Source organism: Pleurodeles waltl, chromosome 2_2, assembly GCF_031143425.1.
Source record: "Pleurodeles waltl isolate 20211129_DDA chromosome 2_2, aPleWal1.hap1.20221129, whole genome shotgun sequence".
Taxonomy (NCBI): domain Eukaryota; kingdom Metazoa; phylum Chordata; class Amphibia; order Caudata; family Salamandridae; genus Pleurodeles; species Pleurodeles waltl.
In genome coordinates, this window is record NC_090439.1 from 499,092,397 (window position 1) to 499,120,274 (window position 27,878).

General features: G+C 46.9%; 1 protein-coding gene across 1 annotated transcript in view; it reads right to left on the bottom strand.

Annotated features, from left to right (window-relative positions):
• Positions 1-27,878, bottom strand: part of ROCK1 (Rho associated coiled-coil containing protein kinase 1) — a 1,374,854-nt gene that overhangs the window by 123,523 nt on the left and 1,223,453 nt on the right. The window contains exon 28 of the mRNA XM_069219991.1: positions 24,224-24,294. Within this exon, the coding sequence (XP_069076092.1) occupies positions 24,224-24,294 (71 nt within the window). The remainder of the gene's footprint in view (positions 1-24,223; positions 24,295-27,878) is intronic.

Genomic DNA, 27,878 nt, shown 5'->3' on the forward strand with positions numbered 1-27,878 from the left:
TCACAATAGTTCACTGGAGTCTTCTAGAGCATCTGGAGGTGAAAGCAACTGATGACTTCATACAAGTCGAGACGGCGGATATGCGAGTCTCTGATCCTGATAGAGTATATGAAGTGACTCTGCGATTGGAAGGGGACATTGACCGTATTATAAACGCCATTTTTTGGGACCATGTGGTAAAATCATATGATGTTCTGGTGGCCGAACAAGATTGGCCACCTGACTTTGTTCGCGACTGTCCAGTTGGGGAGGAGGTTATTAAACCTTCCTTCTCACCACTTGTTCCGAGAGAACTCGCGGAGTCCTATAGTAAATCATGGGCTCTAGCCTTGTATAGAAATAATGTGGGGTGGGACAGACAATCACCTTATCATGTAATTCCAATAAAAGACGAACCTCAGCCACAACCGCAATATCCTATCAAATTTGAAGCTAGGGCATCGGTTAGAAAAATTCTTACACAATTGGAGTATCAGGGTGTAATTGAGCCCTGTGTCCCGCCGATGAATAATCCCTTGTTTCCGGTTGCTAAACCGGACCATTCATATAGGATAGTGGTGGATTACCGACATTTGAATAGTCATACACGCACATATGCAATACAGAATTAACACAGCGCAGCGCTTATGAATAATATAGTGCGTAAAAAATACAAGACAACATTAGATGTCTCGAATGGATTTTTCTGCCAGAATATAGCGCCCGAGAGTCGGGACTATACCTGTTTCAGTGCGTTTGGCTCTCAGAAAATTTTTTGTTGTTTGCCTCAGGGGTATAAGAATAGCCCAGGACTGTTTTCGGCTCGTGTAACTGAAATGCTGCATGAGTTCGACCCTGAAGCATTATCATATGTTGATGACATATATCTGACAGATGATGAGATTCTGCAACATCTAAGGCGCGTATCGTGCATTGTTGTGGGGTTTGCTGATATTGGCTATAAGTTTAATTTTAAGAAATCAAAGATTGCCTTCCTCAGCGTCATTTTCCTGGGATATGAGTTGTCGAGTGAGGGCAAGAGCCTAGCGCCACATTTTTTGGAGAAATGTGCTTTATTGCAGCCTCCTAATACGGTTCGGAAGCTCCAGTCATTGTTGGGGTTTCAGAATTTTGGCAAAACTTACATTCCTGATTATGCAACGCGTATAAAACCCTTATACGAGTTGATTCGCCTGAATTTTTCGAGTAAATTTTGGACGATTGAACATACACACATACTGCGAGAATTACAGAGTGATCTCTTAGCAGTTAAACACTTACACACACGGGACAATAAGACACATTTAGTGATCAGGGTGATACCTGGGGCTGTTGGGTTTACTTATGTCACCTTTAATGAAGGGGAGACAGTCCCGATTGCATACAAGTCTCACTTGTATTCTGCTGCAGATCAACGTTTTGCACAAACTGAGAAAATTCTCACTGCAGTACAGATGGCTGTTATTAAAGAAAGACCGCTGGCCCAGGGTCAACGCATAGTTGTCGTTTCCCCGGTTCCGGCCTTAGAGGCTGTTACAAAAGCGAGTGTTCCTAATTCGAAAGCTTTACACCCGCGATGGATACAATGGGCTACGTCTTTGACAGCCACTGATGTAGATTATGTATTTGACCCTAAACTGCAGACTCAAGAATTTCTTCAATACGAAATAGAATACCCTGTTCCTGCTGGTACGTTGCCTATTGACCAATATGAAGTGGTCATGTATACTGATGGCTCTGCGCAACCAGCGGTTGGGACTAAACAACAGTATTCTGCTGCATGTGCAGTGGTGAGCGGCACTATGGAGGGGGAAGTGTTCTGCCCCCGACATACTTATAGTTAAACCTTGGGAGATTGCACGGCACAGCTGGCTGAGCTCAAAGCTCTATTGTTGGCGTTGGAGCACGCGGATCCGGCACTTTTAACCTTGCTGGTCTGTGACTCCTACTACTGTGTGCAGTCTTTCAACTAATATTTACACTATTGGAAGATGAATGGGTTCAGAGATTCTAAAGGCAACTCCATTAAACATAAAATGTTGTGGGGTAAGGTTGCGGATCTGAAGGAAACGCTTCCTAATGTCCATGTTGTGCATACACTTGGACACCAGCGCGTTGGAATACACGTTGCTGGGAATACTTTGGCTGATGAAGCCGCGAAATCGGCAGTGGCTGTCGCCACTGTGGCCGCAGTGACTCGTTCGAGTTTCAAACCAGACACAGAAATTTCGGCTGCCATAAAGGCTACGGCTGCTGGCACGCCCTTTCCTAAAGGATTTCCTTCTAAATATAGTTACTGCTTGAATGGTGCGCTGAATGCTACTGTTACAATTCCAGGCATTGGTGTACGTGAAATTCCCAATAAGATTGAGAGACCTCGATTGATTTCTGCAGCACATGAGGGGGTGGCTTCTGCACATGCTGGGGTGGCTGCCACGATTTCACTTTTACAGGCTCGTTACTGGTGGCCTGGTCTCTATAAAGAGACGAAGCAATATGTCCTTTGTTGTGACGTTTGTCAACAAATTAAAGCGTCGTCGGCTAGACGCCCGCAGCAGACGCCTCTTCTGATTTCAAATAAACCATTACAGTGTGTGTACTTGGATCATTGTGGTCCGCTGACACCAGATAGTGCATACAAATATATATTGGTTGCTGTAGATTCGTGCTCCAGATTTGTATGGGTATGGCCACAACGCTCGGCTGACGCTCGCACTGTTATTAAAGATTTGCGCATCTTTGTCGATATATTTGCAGTTGCGGCTTTTCATTCGGACCAGGGCCCTGCTTTTGCCTCTAAGGCATTCAGGGACACCATGGCTTCGTTGGGGGTCCAACTCCAATTCTCGTCTCCATTTCATCCCGAGGGAAATTCTGTTGTGGAGCATTTAAATCGTGATTTAAAGCAGTCCTTAACGGCCAGAGTTATAGGTACGGGTCGTGGTTGGCTAGCCCACCTATATGGAGTACAGAGAGCACTTAATAACTTGCCTAGAAGGTCACTGGGGGGTCGTACTTCATATGAGTGCCTGTTTGGAACACGAATGTATGTTCCTGATCTAGATGGTCCTGGTGTGGAGGCGGCAGATACGCCCTTTGACATAAATGATCGTGTCACTGTTTTGCAGGATTTACAACAATTCCGTGAAGATAACTCTTCTGCCAGTGCTGCCTCCTCAGGAATTAAGGATGAGCCAGTAACACCTACTGGTTGGATACCCAGGATTGGGGATCTAGTGCGTGAAAAGGTCGCAGTTAAAAAAGAATTTGGTCCTTCTTATCGAGAACCTGTCCCTGTGTTGGGGGTAAGCGGCACGAGAACTGTGATTTTACCGCCGCTGCGAGGGGCCAAAGGAAATCGCTTTGTTTCCATTGATAATGTCAAGTTACAACATGTGGACGATTCTGCACAGCAGACCAAGAGGGACACCCAGTAGTTCCGGAATCCCTCTCACTACTGGGAAAGAGGTCCCGCTGCAGGTGATTTTCACCGACACTGTTTCCTCTCCGAGCTTGGGGAGGGTGGATGATGATCTTGCGATTGTTCCACCGACGGCGATTAATATGGAATCTTGTGATCAAATTGCTGTACGTTCTACTGACGTTTCTGAACATGTGGTTTATAGCGTGCCAAGGCGAGAGCCTCCATCTGTTTCTTCGTTCACAGTTGCACCTTTTGCTAGAACTGCTTCTGGCTGCTTCAACGACACTGATAATGATGGGTCCGGCTCCTCGTCCTCGATGTCTTCTGTCCACGGTCCACGACGGCTGCTGGGATGGCTTAAACGAACATATTTTGTTTTTCCTTGGAACTATTTTTGGCTGGTTTTGGCCGTGATGACTATTATATTATGGTTGGGATTTGTGGTTACTTTTTTTCTGATAATACATGGTCATTTTCTTCCTGATCGATCTGACATTGAGCACGTGGAGACTGTGTTAAAACCGCATTTTTCGTCTCATATGGTTCGAAGAGACTTGTCCACAGTGAACATTTCTGCTATACCAGTTCCGGATGGAATTGTGTGGGATAAAGTAATGTTTGATATATATGGTCCCACTGAATTGATTCAAATACCGTATGTCCTCAAATTATCAATGAATGATATTGTTATACCTGGCATTGTTTCTGATGATTGGGATGTGAAGACAGTAGATTCTATGCTAACGGATTTGCAATATTATACTGTCTATGACGATGAAGATGCTTACCAGTTTAGAGATAATCATGGTGACATGTTTTGTTACAACTATTATGGACACCACTTTATTCATAAAGCTAGTAGCCCTAAGCCCATGTTTAATTATGTGCAATGGGAACATTGCTCGACTCCTCCACAAGGGAGTTCAAAAACGTATTATGAAAAATTTGCATATTTTGCTGAGCATGATCCACGTAATGCTAGGTCCTACTATTTTAAAGTTACACCGTATTCAAATAAGCAAATGTTATTGACCGATACTAAATTACTGTATTCCAATTTGTTTGTATCTAAATTGTCGGTCGAAGGATATGAATACTGGTTCAAAACTGTTGACTTGAAAAGTGTTTGGGGTACGAAAAATTGGCAAATGCAAGGCAGAGACACGTTATTTAGAGCATGTATTATCCCTGTGCAGATGATTTTCCTCAATGACACAGTACAACAGACTAGCTGTTTGGGCTTAGCGACGATTAGGGAGTTGACTTTGCCTAGTATACCTGTCCCTTCTAAATTAAAAAATTGGCAGCACTATTTGAATGCTACTTTCAGTGACTTTACACATTGGGTCCAGAATGGTACGCTTAACACTTCATCGTTACATCCAGGCGGGTGGTTATTATGGCCTGTAGACACTAATATGTGTCATCAACGTTTTGTCACCTCTTCAGGGGGGTTCAGGACTAGTAGGGCAGACCCTCGTTACGTTTCACCAGAACATGCTGATATTATAACTACATACAGTGTGGGGAAGCTTTGTCAGCAATGGTTGAAGTCATCCACGCTGGATGCAGTTAAGTCACATCTCACGTTACTGTCTAATAATACTGATTTACCAGATTTTTTGTCAGGTCCCAAAGTACCACGGAAGAAAAGGTTCTTATACGAGGTTTATAATGAGATTTGGAAGCTTTCACAGCAAGAGGCTGCAGCCCGGTTGAGGCAGATTGATCAAGAAAATCTGATGCAGACTTTGTCTGTTGTTGATAATGGCATGCATACCCTTTCTGACCGTGTTTACACGATTGACAGCATTGTTTCCTCTGCCATTGACATTATTAAATCGGACATGTCTTCTTTATATCATGGGCAGAGTCAGACGCGGTCCATCATGCAGCTGGGTTGGACTCTTCAGACCTTGAAGGCGGGTCGCGTTCCATGGCAGCACGTTCGTGCCAGAGAGATCTTTATCTCTTTTAATTTGACTCGTCAACAACAACTGATGGCTAAAAAGGAAGCAACATATGTTATTTTAAATATTGAGAAATTAGAGAAACTGCCTTTCACGGTAGCTGAGATTCCGTCAGCTGAATGGTTGATCCATGGGGTTATTAATTTGCCTATCTCTACTTTGCAATTTACTTCGTGTTTGAAGCACGTTCCGGTGGGTAGATATGAACTATTGGGAGACAGTTACATACACGAGGTGTGGGACCTTCCCTTTCAGTACAGATGTGTTAATGGTTTGAAGGAGGTTTTTCTTAGCGGCAGCGAATGCGAAGCTTCTGTCAGCCATTCAATGGTTTGTAAACAGCTGTCCTTGCACGGGGCGTGTACCGCTTCGATTGCTAACTTAGCTTGTTATCTGAAAGGAGTTCCAGTCCCGGTTATTAAAAACACTTTCCAGGTGCTTTCTAACGGCAGTTACATTGTTCTTAACAGCGAACGCTGCTGTGGCATGCGTGCCGGAATAGTTTACATCGTCGTTGTCAACAAGGCTGTTACGTGCTGCGGGAATGTGTTGTTTCCCCCCACTCAATTTAGGGAGGTAGCGGACATCTGGCCTCATATTGCTACTTCCGAGGTTGATTTCGACAAGTTGAGTCGGCTAAAAGCTTTATTGTTTCAAAAGCATGTGGCCCTTACATCTGCTAGCGAGACCTACGCACTTCAGGTGGCAAGGTCATCGGCGGAGATACAGTCCCTTTTGAATACTAACTTTCCAAATCACTTCGGTGAACTTGTGGGACGTATATTTAATGCATCCAGCACTGCTGGTATTGCAAATTTTTTCAAAGTCATTGGTGTTGGTTTTGCTCATACCTTCTCTTCCATATTCGGTTTGATACCTTCGGCTATACATTCTATTTTCGGAAGCATTTTTGGGGGTTTCCCGATTACTTTGGCTTTATTGGCTGGAGTTTTGCTGTTGTTGCTATTTTTTCGCAATGGCTGTCCCGTCACGACGAGATCCTGTATTGCTGCTCCCATCAGCGCAGCTGTGTCGTGAACGCATGATGCAGCATTTTGGAGCGACACTCCTGGGACATTTGGAGTGCGACTGGTCTCTGTCATTCAGACCGGTTTTGGATTGTGAGCAACCCGTGTTTCGATGCCTTTGGTGCTCGTTTGAACATGCACTGTCTCTCTGTCTCTCATTGCAGCGCCCTCCAATGGTCGATACTGATCTGTTGATGTTCCCGATTAGGGCTCATTCCCAGACTTGTGCACTACGGATGCGTTTGCTTCGTGAGGCAGTTTATGAGATTCCCTTCCTGGAGGAAGATGGTATTGTCTCTTTTATAGGCCCTGCACGGGGTGCCGCCCTGAATGGTTTTGGGGCTTTGGATCACACCTGCTCCATGGTACTTTGTGGCGTGGATCTTCCGATATTGACATATATCGAAGTGGAGGAACTCCTGCGTTCTATTGCTTCTATCTGACGATTGGATTTCTTACGAAATTGACACTATATTGAATTTGGCTTTATGATCACATGTTACCTAAATTTATGACTTTGTTGTCTTCTCACCTTGTTGAAATAATTTTTTTTAGGTATTGTTTATATTTAGGGCATCCTTTTATATTATTGGAACCACTTGCTACCGACAAGGGGAGGGTGTAGTGTGGTTAGTTTTACGTATTCATTGCGCTTTAGCTTCAGGCCTTTGTGCACTTTGCCCTGAATATATTTTATTCATTTGCTGACAGCTTAGAGCCTCTGTGTACTTTGCTCTACATGCTTTTTATTAGGCTTCGTACTGTTATTTTTCAAATAGCCAGTTCTACGGTGTTGTTTTTTATTCATATCACACTGTTTTGCCTACTTCAGCACTGGAGTTCTCCATAACATATTTACTCTGTGCTTCAGTCAAGGATACAGTCTGGTACACTGTCGATAGACGTGGTAAGAGTTTAGACTTGGCATTCCTGCGTAGGGACATTTTGTGACACGATGACATGTTAGTTATAAAATCACTTCCTTGTCCCAATACACGCAAGAGGGAGATTCCGACCAGGGAACCACAACTTGACGCTGACTGCCTAGTTGCAGATGCTGAACCAAGATCACAGGTCTTTGCTCAGGTATGAGGGCTGATGTCTCCACAGTGATTCTAATAGGCAAGCTAGAAGCTTAACATGCTGTGCTCTAGATAGAACAAGCAGAGGGAGAGTAGAAACTGTTTGACAATATGATAGCTTTGTTTTTATGTTTTACTCTCCTGGTAACTATTACAATCCTACTGTGTTGTATCGTTCTGGTTATTGCGGCTCACGCCTTAATATCTAAAATACAGTCGTTTTATTAAAACATTATATAAAACTTATACTGTCTTTGTCATTTGTATATGAGATCATATTGGAAATAAGAGAGTTGGTTTGGATCTGAGTAACCACGACTTCCCTGAGAAGTTCCAAAGATGTCATGCGCTCGGCTGCCAAATCATTCCTTCCACATGGGAGAAATGAGGCACTGCTAGTTAGCCGGAGCAAAAACCGGATTTAGGGTGACAGAGTTCTTTACACGTGGGTCAGACTCAGTCCCCCACACCGTCATAGATCCTGCTACCTAGAAATCCAGTAGTCTCATTTAGAATAATGAGAGCCCACGCGACAGTTACATCTGCTGGACTCTTCTGGTTGCAGGGATATATAGGGCTTGTAGGTTCATCAAGACCCCTAGGTACCCAGAGCCAATATATGAGCTGCACCCTGCAATGGGTTTTCATTCTATACCAGGTATACAGCAATTCATCTGCTGAAATATAAAAAGTTAAAAATATGTATCAAGATTACCTTTGTATTTCCAAAATGGCCATAAGATAAGGTGTTGAGAAGCAGTGATATTTGCACATCTCTGAATTCCGGGGGGGGCCCGTACTAGCATGTGAATTACAGGCCATTTCTCAAATATACGTCTTTTTTTACACACTGTCTTACATTTGGAAGAAAAAAAATACAGAGCAAGACAAGGGGCAATAACACTTGTTTTGCTATTCTGTGTCCCCCCAAATCTCCCAATAAAAATGGTAGCCCACTTGTGGGGGTAGGCCTAGTGCCCGCAAAAGGAAATGCCCCAAAACACAATGTGGACACATCACATTTTCACAAAGAAAACAGATGTTTAGTGCTAAGTACTTGGGGAACCTCTGACCAGGTTCAGTTACCCAGAATCCTTTGCAAACCTCAAAATTTGGCCCAAAAAAACACCTTTTCCTTTCATTTCGGTGACAGAAAGTTCTGGAATCAGAGAGGAGCCATAAATTTCCTTCCACCAAGTGTTCCCCCAAGTCTCCCGATAAAAATGGTACCTCACTTTTGTGGGTATGCCTACGGCCTGCAAAAAGAAATGCCCCAAAACACTATCTGGACACATCAAGATGATTAAATACAAAACTACCTTTTTTTTGTGCGGGCTGGTGGGAAGGTCACCTGCGTTTTGGTCCTAGGCTCAGCAGCGATCTAGGGAAACCTACCAAACCCAGACATTCCTGAAAACTAGACACCCGAGGGAGTCCAGAGAGGTGTGACTTGCGTAGATCCCCCAATGTTTTCTTACCCAGAATCCTCAGCAAATCACAAATTTAGCTAAAAAAAAAAAAATCACATTTTCCCCACATTTCTGTGTGGGATCACCGCACCAGGACGAATTACAATACCACCAAACGTTTCCTTCCCTTTGAAGCCCCTCAGGCCCCCATCACATGATCAGAAGAGAAATGCTGGGCACTTCTCTTCCAATCGTGCTGGAAACAGTTGGCTGACACAGTTAGGGAGCGGAGCAAAATGGATAACATGGGTCAGAAAGATAAAATTCGCATAGCAACAGTGAACGTTTGTGGGCTCAATTATGGTAAAAAATGATAATTGGTAAGGGAAGGTCTTAAGGCCTTTAAGGCTGATATTGTTTGTATGCAAGAGACTCATATTGCTGGTGCGCAGAAACATCTAATGGAATTTCCTGGATGGAGGTTGGTGGCGTATACAAGTCAAAATACAACTACTAGAGGGGTAGCTATACTCACACGCTTCAGATTAGTGGTGGTTTCAAAGCGATTTACGGACAAAATTGGCCAAGTAGTGCTGCTGGAGTGTTTAGTTACAGGGTCAAAATTTACAATTTGCTCAATTTACGGGTCAAAGGTAGATGATCTGGAGGTACTGGATCTAGTCAATAGGGAGCTTGTGTCTTGGGCAACTCCGGTGATAATATGCAGTGATTTAAATATACATTTGGATAACGAAAACCCCATTTAAAAGCAAACAACAAACCAGGGAAGGAAACCCAAAGTCTTTGCTGCACTACAGACATTAATACTAAATTATGGTATGACCGATGCCTGGCAGAGCTGTAAGCCTTCAGAACTAGGCCACACGTTCTTCTCTTTCTCACACAAGAAATCAGTGAGGTTAGATTATTTTCTTGTGTCAGCCACTTTGCATGAGGGTCTAAGGATTGAGTGAAATCCAAGAATAATATTGGACCATAAACCTCTGGTTTTGAAAGTGTGTTTGGGGATGGAAGGTTTTCAGACTAGGTCTTGGTCGTTCGAAAGAGGATTGCTAGCTGACCCAGTGTATGTGCATCTAATGAGGGCTTGGATCCCTGAGTTTTTAGAGATAAACCAGGGTACTGCCCCCAGTCATGTAGTGTGGGACATTTTTAAAGCTGCTATCAGGGAGGCGTGGCAACGGGCGTCAAGATGGCGGTCGCACTCTAAGAGTGCTCTGGACCCCTCCGTCATCTGCCCGAACGTACTGCCTTCTTGGGCCCTGTTCGATGGATCGCCGAGAGTGCCCTGGTGGCTGCTTACCCAGGTGAGCCGTGAGCTGGGGCGCTGCGCACTGTCGGAAAGCGGACCCGACTCGCGGCGTGCGCGGCATCTGGAGCAGGCCCGCCCGGCGCCTGGTGCTGCGGCATTGGCTCCTGGCCTGAACGTCCCTGCGGAGGTGAGCGGGGACTGCCGGCGCCATGTGCTGGAACCTCGCACAGTGCCGGTGCAACTAGAGACCTGCGCGGCCGCCCGCCGCTCGCCTGACGACCGCGGCTAAATACAGAGGACTCCGGGGCCGGCCGGCCCGAACCAACTCGATGCTCCTGGGAGCGGGCCCCCCCTCTCCGGAGGCTGGCTGCTTCCCCTCGGGCGTGGGCTGTGTAGCGTTTAGGCCGTGCCCGGGGTGGGGCGAGGAAGGGGGGAGATCAACACTGCATTGCGGCCCGCAAGTTGGGGGCTGAATCGAAGGCCGAGGAGGCACCTCGATTCGCGAGGGGCCAGAACTTGACTCCTGAGGGAGCCGGAGAGGGGGCACAAGAGCTGCTGGATTTGCCCCCCTCCTCCCCTCATCAAGATCTGGAACGAGACGGGCCCCGTGGCTGAGACCGAGCCTGGGCCTGAACGAAGTGACTGGACCAGGGGGAGATAAGTGGTCTGGCCGGCCCGCTGTTGTACCAGGCGGCGACCGAGCGGGACTAGCCCTGTGGCGACGATCTGTGGCGGCAACACTGTGCCAGACAAACCACCAGGGGCCCGAGCCCCCGCCACGCGGCCTGGAAGTGCGGAGGCAGCTTTGTACCCGACAAGAGGAAGGGAGGACGGGGGACTAACCCTGGTTGCTGTGGTGGGCCCCATCCTCAGGACCGCGGAAGGGCACCAGGACACCAAAATGTCGTGGACGTCCGATGACTGGCAACCACTGAGCCAGGACGGCATTGGGTACAACCGGTAAGTGACTGTTGTCCCCAGAAAACCAGCCAAAAGAACATTCCCTGGTCTACTGATCCGATGGGAGAGGCGTCCCCCCCACTGGATAGATCTGGAGACCCGCAGTGACTGGGGGTGGGGACCCTCTCTGCCCCCGGGCCCGTGGATCCATCGGGGAACTTGACGTCCCCCCCGCGACTGCTGGCCTGCACCCGACATCTTTGGCTGAACGCATGTTTCCGAAGGCTGCCTGGCAGACTCGGGTTGCCTCTGTGAGGGTAAGTGGGAGGCCCTTGACGTGGCCGCTCCCTGTACACACGGACGAACAACGCTTCAATTGCTTTCGCCTGGCCCCAAAGGAAAGATGGGAAAAGACAGAGCCTCAAGGCAGACACAGCCTTCCCAACAAAGAATTGACCAGTTTACTACACCGACGGTTCCTCCGAACGGAGGCGACACCTCGTCCAATGACGCTGCCCCAGATGGGGTCAATGCTATCCTTCAAGCAATCCAAGCATCACAACGGGCAGTGGAAACCAAAATTGGAGAGGTGAGGGAAGATATGGGCCTCATGAGGCAAGATCTTAGAAACGCGGAGGCCCGAATCACGGAAGTGGAGAGCCGTGTTTCTCAGACGGAGGACGACCTGGCCGACCTCAGAACTAAGGTGGCCCAACTACAAACTCGAACTGGTGAATTACACCGCTGGGCCGAAGATGCCAAAAACCACTCCCGACGCAACAATCTGCGCTTCGTTGGCATTCCGGAGGGAGCGGAGGATAACAAAGCCCCTGAGTTTCTGGAAAGTTGGATTAAGTCCTGGATGCCAGAACACACTCTCTCGCCATGGTTTGCGATTGAACATGCGCACAGGGCCCTGGCCCCACGGCCTCCACCGGGTGGGCCTCGGAGACCCATGATCGCATGCTTTTTCAACTTTAAAGACCGAGACGCCATCCTTAGAGAAGCAAGGCACTCCCCCGACCTCCTTTGGGATAGCCACAAAATTTTTATTTTCCCGGACTACACCCGCGAGGTCCAGGCCAGGCGTCGTTCGTACGAACAAGTAAAGCAAAAGCTAAGAGCGATGCAGCTCTCCTACATGCTCCTCTTTCCCGCACGCCTAAATGTTATCCTGGCCGGCAAAAACATTTTTTTTTTAATCACCTGAGGAGGCGTGGGAATGGCTCACAGAGGAAGGTACTGGGAACCAAAGAGGTCCCGCTGGCTCATCTGGAAGGGCCCTAGAGGGAGGACCCAGTCCCCAAGTGGACACACGAAGAAGTCGAAAACGCACGAGGTCCAGACGCGGGAGGCAAAGGAACATTAGCGCTCCGGTGGAAGAAGACACTCAGCCTAAACTGAATTCCCCGGCGATTGAGGGACGCAGGGACTCCTCGGGGATCCGGGCTCCGGAGGGGGAAACGGGAGAGGATCGCCTGAGCCAGTCCCCTGCACTTGGTTAATTTGCCCTTAAGCACATAGGACTCCAGCACACTAGGGGGGACCGACTATAATGGGTACCGACCCGCACAGGTGGAACAGGACCGCATACACGTTAATATAACATTGCATGTTCCAATACCTTTTTAAGTTAGGATTTCATTAGTTGATTGCAAATGATCCGACATGAACGAGGGGTCCATCACTCCATTTAGTGACAGTTCATATGACTGACACCTCGGTTGGGTATTTGGGCGACAGATGCTTCCAGGGTAGAAGTATGGGGTGGGGGGAGGTTGAGGGGTACAAAGTTTTCACTAGGGTTTAGTAAGGTTGTTTTGGTAAGTTTCCTTTGTTGCACCTACACCTGTCATAACGATCCTCCTCACTTAGAGCATTCGTCTTCGGGTCCCCGAACGGGCTTACGACATTTCACCACACGAACACTATGCACGTAGTTCCCTCACTGACGCAGATTTTTTCATGGAATGTGAACGGTCTCTTGGACAAAATTAAGAGATCCGCAGTGTTCAACACCCTGCGCAGATATGCCCCTTCAGTGGTCCTGCTATAAGAGACCCACCTACTTGGCACTAAATGCCCCATGTTGGCACGGGGGGGCTTTGACAAGGTTTTCCATGCAGGATTCTCAAGAGGCTCTAGGGGAGTAGCTATTCTATTCCACCGCTCACTACCCATAGTGGTTACCGCCACACAATCGGATCCACAAGGTAGGTTTGGAACGGTGACCGGTATGTTACATGGATCACCGTTTAATCTTGTGTGTGCTTATGCACCTCCAGCTGGCTTCAACACCTTTTTACTTACTCTCCGCCGGGTGCTGACAGGCCTCCCCCAGGGAATTACGCTAATTGGGGGGGAGGGAACTTCAATTCCGTCCTGGACCCAAAACTCGATGTGTCTGGGCCTATATCCGCCACTCGCTCCGGGAGGGCGTCGAGCATGAATGGGTGGGCTATGGGTCTGGGCCTGTGCGAAGTGTGGAGGACCTGGCACCCCAGATTGCGACAGTACACGCACACCTCGGCTGCCCACCACTCTCAGGCCAGGATCGATCTCGTGTTTATGCCCGCACTGGATATTTCTAGGGTCACGGGCGCATGGAGATATTACCACGCGGTGTCTCAGATCACTCTCCAATACGAATCCGGCTGGATGGCGTTGACCAGACCCAGCGCCCAGCGTGGCGCATGAATGCATGGTACTTACAAGACAATGAGTATACCCTCAAGATAAGGGACCATCTGACCCAATATTTTGAGCAGAACTTAGGGTCCGTGAAGTCCCCGGGCACGATATGGGCGGCGTGTAAGGCCCCACTTAGAGGCTATGCTAAGCACCGGGTGCGTGCCCGGGAGCGTGCACGTAACTGACGGGTGGCGGATCTTGAAGCCAAGGCATTAGACCTTGAGCGAGTGGAGACCCCCTCCGCCTCAGTCCTGAGACGCCTTACCATGGTTAGAGAGGAAATAAAACAATTGGTACTAGAATCCGCGAAGCATACCTGGAGAGCATCAGCAGCTCGCGTGTACGGCTGGGGAAACAAGAACGGCAAACTCCTGCATTGGTTAGCCTCGCGCCCACTGGCCGACAGAATTATCCCAGAGGTTGTGGACGAGACGGGCTCACTCGCGAAGACTCCTACCGAAATCGCTCAGAGTTTCGCCTCCTACTACGCACAACTATACGCGGAACGGCCTCGTCCCCCAGCTGAAAGGGAGTCCCCCCTCTTGGACGACATTGTCCTTCCTAGGATCTCACAAGCGACCAGGGAAAACTTAGATGAACCCTTAACACTGGACGAAATTACAGCAGCAATATCCAGCCTGTCTTCGGGCAAAACGCCCGGCCCAGACAGCTTCCCATCCGTACTTTACAACAGATGCGGGGACATCCTAGGTCCCCACCTGCTAATATGTATGACGAAGCTGAGAAGACCGGCTGTTTCCCTTCTGGGATCGATCAAGCCACAATAGTAGTAATCCCAAAGACCCAACCGCCGTCGCGTAATCGTTCGGCGTACAGACCCATCTCCCTCCTGAACACCGAGATTAAAGTGCTATCAACCTTGCTCGCTACCAGGTTGAAGGAAGCGCTCCCTTCACTAGTGCACCCAGACCAATGTGGATTCATGCCATCGCGCAGTACTAGACGCTGCATTAGACGATTGAACGTCGCACTGGCACACCGCAGCATTCTGACTCGGTCCCCTCTGGCCCTTCTCTTACTTGACTTTGAAAAAGCCTTTGATACTGTGGACTGGTCCTACTTGGAACTAGTCCTAAGAAATAATGGAATTGGACCCAAATTCCGCGGCCTTGTTAGGCTACTTTACTCCAATCCAACCACACGTATTAAAGGGAACGGGGTAGCCTCCGAACCATTTCCCATCCGTTGTGGTGTCCGGCAGGGATGTCCACTGTCCCCACTGCTGTTTGCCCTCGCGATTGAACCATTGGCGAGGCTGTTGAGGTAGGACCCCCTGTTAGAGGGCTGGTCGTGGCCTGTGGGCCCGGAGGACCGGGTAGCATTGTATGCGGATGACGTCCTCATCTACCTTTCTAACCCGGCCGCGAGCGGCCCACGAATCTTACAACTTCTAGACCTTTTTTCTCAAGCCTCTGGTCTAACTTTAAACCCAAGCAAGTCCCTGTTGGTCCATTTACACCCTTCCGGAGACTGTGTTGACTGGCAACAAAGTATCCCGATTCGTCAAAATAATTTTAAATATCTGGGTGTCCATATAGCCATGCTGCCTGAACTAGCATGGGAATTAAACATTACCCCACTTATTAAGAAAACTAAGAAAGATCTAATGCGCTGGCAGAGTCTACCCCTCAATCTACTGGGCAGAATAGCACTATATAAAATGATGATACTCCCCAGATTTTTATACCGACTACAGAACTTCCCACACCCAATCCCCCGGAAGTGGTTCCAAGAAGTGGAGGCGGCAGCACGCCAATTTTTGTGGCATGGCTTCCGCCCCAAACTATCCCTCGCCACACGTCAAAGAGATATCCACGACGGGGGGCTGGGAACGTCTAACATTTATTTTTATTATTTGGCTATGCACTTGCTAGTGGTTAATGATTGGCTGGCTGGAGGCTGGACAGACCCAGCGTACAGGCTAGAACTCCAAGCAATGGGCTGCAATGGGCTACAATGGGATCTTTAACGCACTCTATGGGGGCTCTTTCCCGCAGATTATCCCAGAGGTGACTAGAGTGATTCTTATAGGGTGGCAAGCGGCCCAGAGGATATGGGGTTGGTGGAATCGCCTCACTCAACAGACCCCTCTTTGGCAAGGGAAGTGGCTGGGGGAAGTCTCCGCATTGGAGGGTTTCCGGAAATGGGACAACATCGGGATATCCACCCTCGGGACATCTGGGGTGGGTCACACATGCGATCCTTTGAGGAGCTCCAGGGAATTTACTCACTAAACAACACCCAATTCCACAAATACCTACAGCTCAGACACGCTCTGCTAGCACACGTACGACCAGGGGACAACAATCCTGAGCACAGCCCACTGGAAGCGAAGGTCCTGATGGGAAGCCTGGGTAAAGGGGTAATCTCCCAGATATACCGCTCTATCCTCACTAATACATCCCCCTCCCTCGAGGGACTCCGTCAAAAATGGGAGGGGTGGGTTGGCCCCATAGATGATATAGACTGGAGGGAAGTAATAATGGCCCCTCGGTCAATGGCCATAACCTCTTGATTTCAAAACCCCCAAAAGACTCTTCCAGACGGGTCCCTGACCCACAGCCAATTGTCCCTGATGCTCACACCCAGAAGCTGACTTCTTTCACATGGTCTGGACCTGCCCAACTATAGAGTTATACTGGAGGTCGATTGCAGGGGAAATCTCAGAGGTCTTACAAACATCAGTGGAGTTGTCCCCTGTATCGATTTTGCTAGGGGCCATGGGGGAGACAGGGCTGAATAGAGCAGACCGGACCTTTTTTGGAGTGGTGCGCCTGGTGGCAAAAAGAGACATTATGACAGAGTGGAAATCTGAAAAGGCACCGGCCCTCGCCAAATAGAGGCGAGGTGTAGACTGGTGTGCACAATGCGAAAAACTTGTATATGAAGCGAGGGGGTGCCCAAACAAGTACAATAGAGTGTGGGGGAAATGGGAGAGCACACTAGACAGCTAACCTGTCTGTGACAGTTGAACTAACCGAAAAACACCTCCTTCCTGAACAAAAACCTATGGGGGGGGGGGGAGGATTGTTCAGGGATACAACCTCCTGTGTAAAGGGAACCGTGCTTTAACTATATTAACATTAAGAAAATCTCTCTCAGTCACTGCAACACTGAGGGCTACTGACTCCTAACTATATGAGTATATATACTCAGTGTTTGCAAAACCCGCGGGGACCGACAGGACAAAAGATGCATTCAGGTTAATGGTGCCATGCTATTTACGTTTGTATTTGCATTTGTGTTTTTCTTTTTCGTTCTTCCTAAAATGAATACAAATTCTTTATAAAAAAAAAAAACCTGCTATCAGAGGGGAGACACTTAGGTATGCGGTGAGATAAGATAGGGTGCGCACTAAATAGTTCGAGTTAATACAGAGAAACTTGACCTCAGCCGAGTGACTTCTGGGGGAGGCGGCGATGAATAAGGCAGAGATGCTGGATATCCTAAATGAAATAACTGGCAAAAGCTGAGATTGTGAAAATATATATGGAAACGGCTGCGGCCAAGTTCCTGACACATCGCCAATAATGTTATGAATATAGCAAAAAAGTTGGCAAGCTGCTGGCTTTAAAAATAAGGCAGAAGATAACTCATAGGAATATTAGCATACTTGAGGATTAAGATGGGATTTTTTTTTTTAACAGAAACTTTACTCACAAGAAATATATCCCCAGGAGGATCCTGTGCCTCAGCATATGGCTAATATTTCAGTGAGACAGCTGCAGTATGGGGATAAAAAAAAGAGTTGGAAGCCCCCTTGCTGGATAAGGAAATTGGCACAGCTGTTAGCGCTCTCTCAAGTGGGAATGCAGCAGGCTCAGATCAGATCCCTCTTGAATTTTACAAGACCTTTTTTTTGGGAGTTAAGGAAGGAACTTCTTACTTTTTTTTGGAGGTACAGCCGGGTCCCAGGAACCTGCTTCATGGGCAGAGGCAAACATGACAGTTTTCTTAAATAAAAAAAAGCAAGGATCTGCGTTTACCAGGCTCATACCGCCCGATCTCTTTAATTAATAGCGATGCCAAAATGTATGCTAAGGTATTAGCTACTGGACTAAGCTCAGTGATCACCAACCTAGTATCTCCCTGGCAGCATGGGTTTATTTCCGGGAAAGGTACGACTGATCATGTTAGACGTGCAATCACATTATTGAATGCTATGAGAGTGGCAGAGCTCCCGAGGGCAGTGATACTGCTTGATGCAGAGAAATCTTGACTGGGTGCATTGGTCTTTTTTATGGGCAACCTTGCGTAAAAATAATATTGGTCCCGGGTCCATCAAGGCTGTCCAGCAGTTGTATCATAATCCCACTGCCACTATGCAAGTGGTGGGGTTAAAATAGGACCCTATTATCATCCAGAGAGGTACAAGACAGGGATGTCCTTGCTCACCGTTGCGGTTTGCTCTATTTATCGATCCACTGATTAGGAAACTATTAAGCAACAGATTAATTAAGCCGCTGGAGTTGATAGAGGGCAGCACTAAAATATTGGCTAATGCTGATGACATTGCAGTCGTAACATCTGACCCTGCAGCTGCTCTAAGAGAGATAGAACAAGAGGCGGTACGATTTGGGAGGGTGTCTGGATATTTCCTAAACAAGACCAAATGTCAAACTCTGACTAATGCCTCGATTGCTATTGAGGATAAGCGTAAAGTGACTCAAGCTCAGTATCTAGGGGTGAGGCTGTCATCCAATTTGGATGAGATAGAGGAAATTAATTTGGTTCCAGTTTCAGCGAACGCTAAGAAAGAACTGCGTTTCATTAATAGCTTGCAATTTCCATTGCTGGGGCGCTGCAATGTGATTAAAATGACCTTTTTACCGAGGGTACTGTATTTTGTGTAGGACTATACCGCTAGAAATAGGACAGGATTGGTCTAACCAGATGGAGGAGCTGACCAGTAGCTTTATATGGTCCTACTTTAAACCACGCCGGGATTTTTGCTATTTAATGCTACCAAGGGAGAGAGGTGAGTGGGCGCTCCCTAGCGGCGGTATTACAATATGCACAGACGTTATTTTTTCCAGGCAGAACCACACAAGATACCCTTCCCTCTATCTATACACTGATCTGGGGCAAGGAGGTTGATGCAGTTTTTTTTAAGAATACTAGAACCCAGCTACTTTCAGAAAGTCACATTTAAAACGATTAGAGCTGCCTTCAAAGTGTGGGTTCAGATTAAATGTAAGATGGGTATGGGACGGGTTTGCTATTATATGCCGCTCTGGAATACTCCAATGTTTCCAGGGATCTTTAAAGATGGACATTGTTTAAAATGGGCCAATCATGGGGTTCAGAAAGTGGGTGATTTTTTTTCATGAGGGTGGCAATTTAAAGGCTTTAATGGATTTGAAAGCAGAGTTTGCCCTAGACAATAAAGATGATTTTTTTTAATTCCTACAGATTAGGAATTTTTTATTGACCACCTTCAAACACAACTTGTATGGGGGAAGGATCAGATTAATGGACGTTGTGGGTAAAGCAACATGCTGCACTATTAGAAACCTCTATACGCTTTTGCTAGATTCAGTGCAAGATGATGTGGGAACTCTTGTCAAGAAATGGGAGCGGCGGATAGGTGCTAGCGAGACTGCGGTTCGTGAGTCTTTAGATATGGCTCAAAGTGTGCTTTTGTTGGCCAGACCGCGAGCCCAGCATTACAAGGTTTTATTTAACCTATATTATACACCCGCTAAGATCGCTAGCTGGGGTAGGATAGAAGGCAGCACCTGTCCCCGGTGTAGGAGCACGGAGGCTGATCTTTGCCATATGTTTGTCAGCTGCGGAAAATTGTCCAGGTATATTAGCGACATCTCAGAATTTTAGAAAAAGCTGCTGAAATAGGATTTTAACCTAACACCCCAGCTGGTGGTGTTAGGGGTTGATGAGGTTGTTTGTAAGAACCAATCGCGATACTTTCTTTTTCTGGCAATGTGAGTGCTGCGTGGATGTGTGGCATCTGACTGGCTGAAACCTGAACCCCCGTCCTGGAATAAATGGATTACTCTGCTACTGCCCGTATACCATCTGGAATCTTGCCTACAGGGAGTGCAGAATTATTAGGCAAGTTGTATTTTTGAGGATTAATTTTATTATTGAACAACAACCATGTTCTCAATGAACCCAAAAAACTCATTAATATCAAAACTGAATATTTTTGGAAGTAGTTTTTAGTTTGTTTTTAGTTTTAGCTATGTTAGGGGGATATCTGTGTGTGCAGGTGACTATCACTGTGCATAATTATTAGGCAACTTAACAAAAAAAAATATATACCCATTTCAATTATTTATCATTACCAGTGAAACCAATATAACATCTCAACATTCACAAATATACATTTCTGACATTCAAAAACAAAACAAAAACAAATCAGTGACCAATATAGCCACCTTTCTTTGCAAGGACACTCAAAAGCCTGCCATCCATGGATTCTGTCAGTGTTTTGATCTGTTCACCATCAACATTGCGTGCAGCAGCAACCACAGCCTCCCAGACACTGTTCAGAGAGGTGTACTGTTTTCCCTCCTTGTAAATCTCACTTTTGATGATGGACCACAGGTTCTCAATGGGGTTCAGATCAGGTGAACAAGGAGGCCATGTCATTAGATTTCCTTCTTTTATACCCTTTCTTGCCAGCCACGCTGTGGAGTACTTGGACACGTGTGATGGAGCATTGTCCTGCATGAAAATCATGTTTTTCTTGAAGGATGCAGACTTCTTCCTGTACCACTGCTTGAAGAAGGTGTCTTCCAGGAACTGGCAGTAGGACTGGGAGTTGAGCTTGACTCCATCCTCAACCCGAAAAGGACCCACAAGCTCATCTTTGATGATACCAGCCCAAACCAGTACTCCACCTCAACCTTGCTGCCGTCTGAGTCGGACTGGAGCTCTCTGCCCTTTACCAATCCAGCCACGGGCCCATCCATCTGGCCCATCAAGACTCACTCTCATTTCATCAGTCCATAAAACCTTAGAAAAATCAGTCTTGAGATATTTCTTGGCCCAGTCTTGACGTTTCAGCTTGTGTGTCTTGTTCAGTGGTGGTCGTCTTTCAGCCTTTCTTACCTTGGCCATGTCTCTGAGTATTGCACACCTTGTGCTTTTGGGCACTCCAGTGATGTTGCAGCTCTGAAATATGGCCAAACTGGTGGCAAGTGGCATCGTGGCAGCTGCACGCTTGACTTTTCTCAGTTCATGGGCAGTTATTTTGCGCCTTGGTTTTTCCACACGCTTCTTGTGACCCTGTTGACTATTTTGAATGAAACGCTTGATTGTTCGATGATCACGCTTCAGAAGCTTTGCAATTTTAAGAGTGCTGCATCCCTCTGCAAGATATCTCACTATTTTTGACTTTTCTGAGCCTGTCAAGTCCTTCTTTTGACCCATTTTGCCAAAGGAAAGGAAGTTGCCTAATAATTATGCACACCTGATATAGGGTGTTGATGTCATTAGACCACACCCCTTCTCATTACAGAGATGCACATCACCTAATATGCTTAATTGGTAGTAGGCTTTCGAGCCTATACAGCTTGGAGTAAGACAACATGCATAAAGAGGATGATGTGGTCAAAATACTCATTTGCCTAATAATTCTGCACTCCCTGTATATATGATAAATGGTATCAAATCTAGAAAAAGGGACTCTAGAATCTGGGCTCCTCTGTCGTCATGGCTCCAGAGCACCGAGAGGATAGATTAGTAATTAAGTGACTAATGAACTTGTACCTGTTGTACGAATGTATTAGTGATTGTTCACCTATGATTAAGATTTTTTAATGATGAAATTGTATCCTGCCGAGTGTAAAAAAAAGAAAAAGGAAGCAGATCTTCCAGCGCGATGGGGAAGTGGCCTCTGATGAGGTCATCAGACGTCACTGGAGGATCGGGGTTGGAAGTGGAAGGGCTTCCCCTTCCATCCCTGCCTTGGGGGGGTTGGAGGGAAGCCCATGGAGGGAGTGCTAGCGCTCCCTCCAAGCTCCAGGCCGAGGACGTAATGGTTACATCCTTGGCACAGGAGCACTGTGCCGGTGGACGTGACCATTACGTCCCCGGCACAGAAAGGGCTAAATCAAAGTTCCATATTTACCTATGCCAATTTATGTACTTACTTGATATCTGAATCTTGTGGTTCTAAAATAAATTAAGAGAAGAATATTTTTCTATATAAAAACCTATTGGCCTGGAGTTAAGTCATTGAGTGTGTGTTCCCAATTATTGCCTGTACAACAAATGCTTAACAATACCCTCTGATAAGCCTACTGCTCGACCACACTACCACAAATATAGCATTAGTATTATCTATTTTTGCCACTTTCAACCTCTAAGGGGAACCCTTGGACTCTGTGCACACTATTTCTCACTTTGAGATACTATATACAGAGCCAGCTTCCTACAGTTTGTGTCCCCCTCAACAAAGGGAATGGACACCGGAAAGGTGTAGTCAACCCTTAGGGACAGTAGCCATTGGCTACTGCCCCCTGACCCCTGTAAAGCCCCTAAATCCAGGATTTAAGGGCCTCCCTAAACACAGCTCACCAGATTCCTGGCGACCTTAAGAAGAAAGGCAGAGGACTACTAGGCTGACGCCCCAGCAGAGAAGACTGAAGACACCAAATGATTTAGCCCCAGCCCTACCGACCTGTCTCCAGCTTCTAAAGCCCCTGATACAAAATGGCAGCACATGCTGCAGTACCAGCAACCTCTTAAAAGCTACAAGAGGACTGCCTGCACACCAGAGAACCAAGATCTTCCAAGGACAGCGGCCCTGTCAAGAAAGAAACTCCAGCAAAGGACTCCAGAACTGCCCCATGTTGGTGAGTCCTGCCCACTCTGCACCCGACACCCACAGCTCGTATCCAGGTGGCCCAACGGTTTAGAGCAGGTCACCAGGCAATTCCGATCTAGTGTCCACCCTGGGTTGCCCCTCCTGATTAACAACACAACACCACCTGCAGACTAAATCCAGAGGACCTGCCTGCCTGTGAAGGAACCGAACGAAGATATTAACGTCAAAAGTTACCCTGCACCCCCTGGGCCTTGGGGATCCAGACATGGGGTGCAGCAATGTGCAGCAGGCAGCCCTCCTCCTTGCCCAGCCTGTGGTTTCCCTGAACAGACCCCCCTGGACCCAGCCTGCAGCATACTTGTGACCCCTGGGGTGCCCCTACTGGAAAGCTTTGGGAGCCCAACGCAGAATGTGCACCCGGCTGCCCCTGTGCTGCTGAGGGTGTGTGTTTGGTGTTGACCTGTGCACCCCTGGTGCTCACCTAACCCCACCAGGTCTGCCCTTCGAAGACACAGGCAGATCTAATTTCCAGTGACCCCAGTCTCCATAGGAGCCCATTCTAAATCTTGAAGCAACTTTGACCTCTGCACCCACCCGGCCCTATGTTGCTGGTGGTGGAGTGTTTGGTGTTAACTTGAACCTCAACCTGAGAGCATCCAGACCCCCGGGGACTGGAACTGGAACTGTAAGTCTTGTACTTACCTCGAAAACTGTAGTAACTTTTCTTCCCCCCTAGAACTGTCTTTGAAAATTGCAGTGTCAACTTTTAAAACAGATATTTGCTATTTTCTTGAAAACTGTTGAACGTGCTTAACTGAAACAAGGTGGTCTTGATACATATGCTTGCTACTTACTTGCAAATGTACTTAACTGCAAACTGAATCCAGTGGTTCTAGAAATAAAGTAACAAAATATATATTTTGCTATATAAAAACAATTGGCTTGGAGTTAATCATTGAGCGTGTGCTTCATTTATTGCCTGGGTATGTACCCAAATGCTTTGCACTACCCTCTGTTAAGCTTATCTGCTTGACCACACTACCACAAAAGAGAGCATTAGTACTATCTATTTTAGCCTCTGTTAAGCCTCTGGGGAACCCCTGGACTCTGTACACACTATCTCATTTTGATATAGTATATACAGAACTACACCTTCCTACATCCTCAAAAGGAGTTAACTTATTTTCTCCCAGGCCTCTAGCTTGATATCTGGAGACTTAGGTTGGAGCTGCTGCTGTAGTACAAGACTGATGTTCCTGATCCTGGCAGCAGTAACAATGAGACCAAGGGACATCAGTAGTTTATGTTCATCTTCTTTTTGCCCAAATTACGCAAAAACATTTACTCTCACTGGGCTGAGTTTTGGAGTAACGGGTCTGTGGCAGGTCAAGATGTAGCTACTTTGTGCCAGAATGTACAGCCAAATCTCAACTGTCACGTTTCCTAAGGCAGAAATTTAAGGGAGTGCATCTGAAGAGGTGGCCTAACTTGTGTGCTCTCAACCTCTGATTGTGCTGAGGAGTTCAGAAAAAGATCCTGCTCTTCCAAGATCAGGATTGGCATGGATGAAACTATGTCACATTTTCTGGGCATATGTTTGTTTAATTTCAGATGTTATATAGTCATTCTGGAAAAAAATTAATTGCCTGTACCTGCTTTTTCCAACCATGGCGTTTTATATTTCCCTTGTTTGGTATTGAAAGCCAACCTTCAACTCTGGATTCTAGTTAAAAAAAAACACACAAGTAATCAGCTATTGCACAGTATAATACATAGGAAAAATTAAAATTATGGCTCATGCTGTAACAAGCAGAACAGAAGACAATGGCCAAACAGTTTCGTAATCCGACCAATCCATGCATTATTACACATTTAAAAACCAAAAAAATACCATCAGCATGGCATACCAAAAACCACAAAAATTAAAAATACAGAGCAAGCGGGTTGGTTTTGCTTCCAGAATCCGCTGAAGTTTATGCAACATAAAAACAACTTCAACATTGTTTTGGAATGCAGCAGACAGATGCATTATATGTGAAAGAAATGGCAGCCTTGACAAAACCATAAGCAAATTAACACATCCGATTTACTCACAGAAGGCAAGGATAGAAGATAAAGAAATTAGGAAGGCAGGAAGAACCAACTAGATATAAAGAACAGAAAACAATTTGTTCAGATTTCAAGAAACATGTCTAAAGAGTACAAGTACTTGTTCCAACACCAATATATAACAAAGCAAGCATAAGTTAAAAAAAAAAAAAAAAAAAAAAAAACGACTGCTGCATGAAATGTAACAAGAAATGTTTACAACAAGAACTGACAACTGTAATACCTGGAGTACAAAAAGCCAAAACATAATGACGATTCAGCCATCAATGTGATATGAGAAAAGGGATGTTTGATTTGAAACAAATTATACTGCTGAGGAGGGTCAAATTGTCAGTGGTTAACAATAATACGCAGAGGCCAAGTGAAAAGAACATAATTTTAATATTAACTAGTTTTAAAAGGTTTTCTCCAACTGTATTTTTTTCCAATAAGCAAGATCTGAAGTACAAGTTACTTACCTTTGGTAACTAAATATCTGGTAGAGAGATATTATAGTTATAGTCAGGTCCGTCGAGATGGCTACTTTGGTAGTTCGGTCTTGCAGGACTTTCTAGTATGATCTTGGTTCACAGCCCACCACCGAGGATGGCATTGCTTGGGTATCTATTCTAATATAAGGAATCTGCAACTAGAAGTCTCTATCAGATGTACAAGTTACTTCGGTAACAATATATCTGGTAGAGACATATTCTAGTTGCAGATTCCTTACCGCCCACCCATCCTTCCCGCTTGCGAACTGATTTCTAGGGACAGGGATTCCCTCTTTCAGGTCCTTAGCTCTGGGTATTGCTCGAAGAAAAATCTCTGGATCCAGTCTGACGCCTGGGGGAAAATTCTAAGGTAAGGAATCTGCAACTAGAAGTCTCTATCAGATTGAAGAATTACTCACCATAACAGTGGTTTTGAGCTGTGGGACTCATGAGGAGTCCCGTTCTGTTTATGATAAATTACCTAGAATATGTTACAGGATGTCTTAGCTTACCCCTTCTCTTTCTCTATCTGGTTGAGAACCTAACAAAGCAGCAAGCTGAGCCAGACAACTAATCTACTGCAATGAAAGAAATTTGAGGTACGCCACACTTACACGTTCCACAAGGATTCACATTCCACTATAATTTGCTGACAATAGCCTAGTAGGTCAAGAGGTTTTTATCAACACCTCTAGTATAAACTAATAAAAAAGAATGTGGTGTAAGGCAGTCACCGCTCGCGAGGTGCGGAAGGGAATAGACATTAAATCAATAAAAAACATTTTAAAAAACACTTACCTGCATACCCGCGGGCTGCTCCTCCGTCTCCTCTGCTACATCGCTGCAGGCACAGGCTTCCAGCCTACCCTGAGGTCAATCCTGATGCTGCTCAGAGCAGCGTCAGGATTGGCTGGGAGTGCCCAAGCCAGGGCGCTCCCAGGTAGACTGGGAGCTTGTGCATGCTCTCTCCAGCCTTGCAACTGTGTTTCTGGGCTGGAGAAAGCCTACAACGCATGTGTGTTTGGCCGGCCCAAGACGGCTGGCCAAATACACGTGCTCTGAGTGGGAGTGCTGTGCACTCCGACTCACTCCTTGTCACCCCGTGACCCTGTCCCTTTGCAAGAAAATGATAATAAACATAGTTTATTATTGTTTTCTTGTAAAGCTTTTGCAGCTGCTGCTGCTGGCGGGGGTGACGCTCCTCCACCCTAACGAAGGAGCTGCCCCTGGTGGAAGGCTCATGGGTAAGGAGAGAGAGCAATGACTCCTAACCTGAATAGCTACCCAGGAAACTCTTCATTTCTGTCGCCCTGCACTATACCCCTCCTAACCTGATTTAGGTAGATTAGTGTTTGTGTTTAAGGAGACAGACATAGAAGCCCTTCAATCACAAGTGCGGTACAACTTCGTTACATTCGGTAATGACTTTTCAGATGCATACTCTAGCTAATCTTTAGAACATTCATAGGTGTCACTCTGGATCTGGAGTTTTATTCAGCAATGCTCCTTATACACCATAAGGGAATACCTTTTGGGGGGCATGGCCAAGACTTGCATGGAGTAGGCAGCAGACTACGGGAGCTCCGGGACTCGCGGCCACCTGTTCTCCCCCAATGTCCATCCTGAGAGGAGATTAGAGCAGGTGAGATGCTGCCAGTCTCCCAAGATCCCTGGGATACAGGCGGAAGTTACTGGGGTTAAATTCATAGCCCCAAATTAAAAAAAATTCAGCCCCAAATGCGGTCCACTCAAAATGGCGGGCACCACCGTGAGTGACGCTGTGAGGTGGAGCACCCTGAGAGCGGTGAGCACCTTCAAGTGTCGGTGCAGGTAGTTGACGGAGACTGTAGAGCCTCTAGAGATGCAGGTACGAGACCCAAAGTAAACACCCAGATCGGCTGACGCTTGCACGCCTAGGAGGGCAAAGGCGATTGAGCACAGCCTTTGCTGAGGGATGCAGAGCTTTTCAAAGGAGGTGCAACAGCTGGGGCGGATCGGGAGTCTGAGCTCCAGAGAGACACAAACCCGTGTACTGGAGCTTTGACCAGAGTCCCATGTTCAGAGGGACTGGGGCAGTGCCAACTCGGCCCGGTCCTCGGAAAACGGAGAGAGACCGGCCGAAGACCCGTGGAGACGGAGTGTGCGTCCCCTGCCACTTTGCCGGTAAGAGAGGCATGATGGCGGGGCTACGAATTACCCGTTCCACTAAGGATTTGTGTCCACAGGGGAGGGAACTGTCCCCTGGGTGGACGCAGGAACACTGGCACCTGGGGCACCTCTAAAAAGCACATTACCGTTGATGGCCGAAGATCCTAGTAAGAGGTGGGAGCACTTGGGACGGACCCCACAGCTATAAGAAGAACGAAGTGAACCCGGCTGGGACAACTGAAGTAGGATCGTTTTGTTAGCCCCCAGGACCAGTGGTTGTGCTTCAGAAACAGTGCACAGTGTGCCGCGACAGACCCTCGGGCCCTCCAGGGGAAGAGATGCAGTACAGATAGGAGGTATTTTCAAAATTTCTAAAGTGCAGCGTTGTGAGTCACCAACTTAAGCTTAACATTCATTTTGCCACGAGACCGCGCTACTTCATCACTGTATAATCCAGACTCACAGATGTGAGTGAGCAGTGAGAGACCTATCCCTGGCATACGAATGGGGAAGACCCTTAAAAAAAGATAGCAACACGCACGTCCCAGACCGCGCATGGGGACGGACGGACCCGGTCACA